General features: G+C 42.7%; 1 protein-coding gene across 4 annotated transcripts in view; it reads left to right on the top strand.

Annotated features, from left to right (window-relative positions):
- The first annotated feature begins 253 nt into the window (after window positions 1-253).
- The window catches only part of cstf1 (cleavage stimulation factor, 3' pre-RNA, subunit 1), a 10388-nt gene continuing 6857 nt past the window's right edge, over window positions 254-3784 (top strand). Inside the window, exons 1-5 of one of the 4 annotated variants that reach the window (XM_005726713.2) lie at window positions 254-383; window positions 721-905; window positions 1830-2107; window positions 2183-2380; window positions 2472-2862. In XM_005726713.2, coding sequence (XP_005726770.1) covers window positions 737-905; window positions 1830-2107; window positions 2183-2380; window positions 2472-2862 — 1036 coding nt within the window. In that variant the 5' untranslated portion in view covers window positions 254-383; window positions 721-736. Of the gene's footprint in view, window positions 388-692; window positions 906-1829; window positions 2108-2182; window positions 2381-2471; window positions 2863-3784 lie in introns of all 4 variants that reach the window. The other 3 variants (XM_005726714.2, XM_013909193.1, XM_013909192.1) reach the window with 3 other exon arrangements.

Below are 3784 nucleotides of genomic sequence, written 5' to 3'. Positions count from 1 at the left end.
ATTTTCAACATCTTTTCAATACATTACTTTATATGTTCTTTTTTATTTAACGTATTCTAATCAGCATTACCTTCATTTGGTTTCAGGGGTCAATAAACCATTAGCTTAAAAGGATTTCTAACTATGATGTATCAAATTAAACAGCTTTCACTAGCTGAACGTTATTCTATTATTATTTTCATTTGAACAACAAAAAGCAGCATAAAGCGTGGTATTTTGTATCGGAATAGGCCAAAACCATAGCCATAGCCCCTGAGCAAGATGGCGGCTCCAGACACGCGTCGCGCGGATATGATGTTTTTCTGTGCGGTGACGTAGTGCGCAAAATACGTAGTACGTAACGGACGTTCGGATTAAGAAGCGCACTTGGAACTTTTAAGAGGGTTGGTATGTTTTATGTGTTTCAGTGTTAAAAACAGATAATTTTTTACAGTTATGTTGTCAATGTTGTTGACAATGCACAGGCTCATGGTTCACAATGGACACATTGTTCTTTTTTAGTTCTGTCATCGCTGTAGCAACAAAGCTAACGTTGTTAGCTGCAAGGCTAACACACCCATTCATTCCTTATAACTGCCACACTGTTAGCATACCTACAGCTAACGGTGTTCGCTAATATTGTGATTTGACATTAACCCAATCCGCTAATATAGACCTGGGGCAGGTTGTTAACATTTTGTTTTCGACTTTAGTTCACACAGTTGTCACGACCCGGTTTAGGTGACAGTGGCCCAACATGTTTCGTCCCAAACCGACTCTGAAGGACCGACAGCACCTGTACAAGCTTATCATCAGCCAGCTGCTCTACGATGGATACACTAGCATCGCCAACAGTCTCATCAATGAGGTGAAGCCACAGAGCGTTGTGTCTCCCTCTGAGCAGCTCATGCAGCTGGCAAAGATAGGTAAGAGTTGAGACCTTGTTCTGATCTTGAAAACAGCATCTTGGGGTGGGGATACCTAAAAGTACTTTGTGCAATTAAAAGAAACAGCCGACACCGACGTCATAGCTTTTGCTTAATTATAAGACGAGCTGTTTTTGAAGTGAAACAAATAATGCTAATTCTGACTTGCTTGAAGAATGCACTCTTCCACTTCACCTCAGTAAGACCTTTGGGATCATCTATCAGTCACACTCTTCTCTGCTCTGCATGCGTTGCTTGTTTGCACTGGTCTTATTTTGATTGATTTGATTGAAAGTGAGAGTCATTAGTGTGTGCCATACTGCAGCACCATTTACAGTTGCAGGACTTTTCCCTTTTGCATCCTCCGAAACACTCATGTGGCATAACCACAGTTTCCAGTTAAGTTAAAACTTTTGCAAAGATATGAAAAGAGGCTGACGTAGTAGACGTAGCAGTGTGAAATGCCTCCAAACTGCTGACCCTTTGCTTTTAGCTTCCTCCTAATTTTTCTGCTAGGTTAGCTCCAGTCTGCCACCTCTGACTGACATATACACGAAACATGTGCTAAAAAGTCAGCTGTGTCGTAATGGATGCAGCTCACCCTGGACACTGTCTTTTCCCCCTCTGCTCTTAGGACAAAGATTCAGGACTATGAAGCTCAGACCGAACACACTAAAACAGCTTGAAAAAGAAAAACATGACTGATTATAGAGTGACTGACTTTCTTTTAGGGCAGATTTTTCAAGTCTTCTACTGGTGCTACTTTTACTGGCTTTATTTATTCTGTCTATCTAGTTATTCAATCTCCTCTATCTGGGGTTATAATCTCAGATTCTCAGGCCTTTGTCGCAGTTGTTTCATCCACATCTTGGTTTTTGTACTGTATGTCTTCAGATCCTAACTACAACCTATAATCCATTACAGGGATGGAAAATGACGATAGTGCTGTTCAGTATGCGATCGGTCGCTCCGATACTGTAGCCCCGGGTGTTGGCATCGATCTAGAATTTGACGCAGACGTCCAGACCATGTCTCCAGAGGCGTCAGAGTATGAGACCTGCTACGTCACATCTCACAAGGGCCCTTGCCGCGTTGCTACATACAGTCGAGATGGTCAGCTGATCGCTACAGGCTCTGCTGACGCCTCCATCAAGATCCTGGATACTGAGCGCATGCTGGCGAAGAGTGCCATGCCCATTGAGGTGAGGCAGCTCAGACAGCACAGGCATGCTGGATGTTTTTAAGCACTGACATTTTTTCATTTCTACATACATCAGGTGATGATGAATGAGACGGCGCAGCAAAACATGGAGAATCACCCTGTGATTCGGACGCTGTACGACCACGTCGATGAAGTCACCTGCCTTGCCTTCCATCCCACCGAACAGATTCTGGCATCTGGCTCCAGAGATTACACCCTCAAACTGTTTGACTACTCCAAGCCCTCTGCAAAAAGAGCCTTTAAATATATACAGGTCGGACATATTCAAATCCAAAGTGCCAAAGCTGATGTATATAAATGCAAATCTTTGTAATCCAGTTGTCGCCTTATCGATTTACCCACAGGAAGCAGAAATGCTGCGTTCAATCTCCTTCCACCCCTCTGGTGACTTCCTGCTAGTGGGGACGCAGCACCCCACCCTGCGCCTCTATGACGTCAACACTTTCCAGTGCTTCGTGTCTTGCAACCCACTGGACCAGCACACAGACACCATCAGCGGGGTCAGCTACAACCCCACAGCTAATAGCTATGTCACCTGCAGCAAGGACGGCAGCATCAAGCTGTGGGACGGTGTCTCTAACCGCTGCGTGACGACCTTTGAGAAGGCACATGACGGAGCGGAGGTGTGCTCCGCCATCTTTTCCAAGAACTCCAAGTACATCCTGTCCAGTGGGAAAGACTCGGTGGTCAAACTTTGGGAGATCTCAACAGGCAGGACTCTGGTCAAGTACACAGGTAGGGAGGATTTGCTGTTATTCTAAACTATGGCAGTTGAAGCATTCACAGTCACAGGTTTGCTGATGCATAACTTACCTATAGTGAGCTACTTGCAACATTTAAAACCTATAAAAAATAAATATTATAACAAGTTTATGGCAAATTCATATTTAAAATTCTAACACTCAAGAATTACATTTATCTAGTATGCATATTAGCTGTTCATAAGATAACCTTTATTAGTCCCACACGTGGGAAATTTGTCTCATGCTGAGACATATGACCAGAAATATAGTTTATATAAATGTATTGTTTCTGTCACGAGTGTATAGAATATGAAAAGAGAAAAAAATGCAAGAAATAAAGTAAAACAACACAAACTAACCAACTAAAAAAGTCAGCTCTCTGGCTGTTTTAACAAAAGTTTATTTGGCACGTGCCTGCTGTACATCTCTACAACCTTCAGCATGGATGTCATTTCTGTTTTTAGTCCAGCACAGAAATAAAACTTAAAAAAAAGAACTGAAAGCATCCACACAGCACACACAGCTTCTGACTGAAGCCCAGCTGTTAACACTTTGCTATGTTACTCAGCATCTATATTTCTATGTTTCACACACGATTGTGTATCATATTGGCACTATTGAACAGAATTTCACATGGATCATGTGTTTGCCGTCCCTGTGTTGTTTTTTTTTGTGATGATTTTTAATTCTTAGTTTCATAACCGTGCTGTGGATGGAAGCAGTGGCAAAGCTTACTGTTCTCCAGCTGCTGAACAGGTGGTTTGATTAAAAATTCTTATTAGGATTCAAATGACAGAGGTTGGATAGTACTTACAGTAAGGAGCTTAGCTGCCGTCAACGTAATTAAAATGCGCTTTCTCCCACTGTGTGTGTGTGTGTGTGTGTGTGTGTGTGTGTGTGTGTGTGTGTGTGGG

This window comes from Pundamilia nyererei, unplaced genomic scaffold (genome assembly GCF_000239375.1).
Source record: "Pundamilia nyererei isolate P.nyererei 1_Seehausen unplaced genomic scaffold, PunNye1.0 scaffold00021, whole genome shotgun sequence".
NCBI lineage: Eukaryota > Metazoa > Chordata > Actinopteri > Cichliformes > Cichlidae > Pundamilia > Pundamilia nyererei.
The sequence above is the reverse complement of the archived record's forward strand: the minus strand, read 5'-3'. Positions and strand labels throughout refer to the sequence as shown.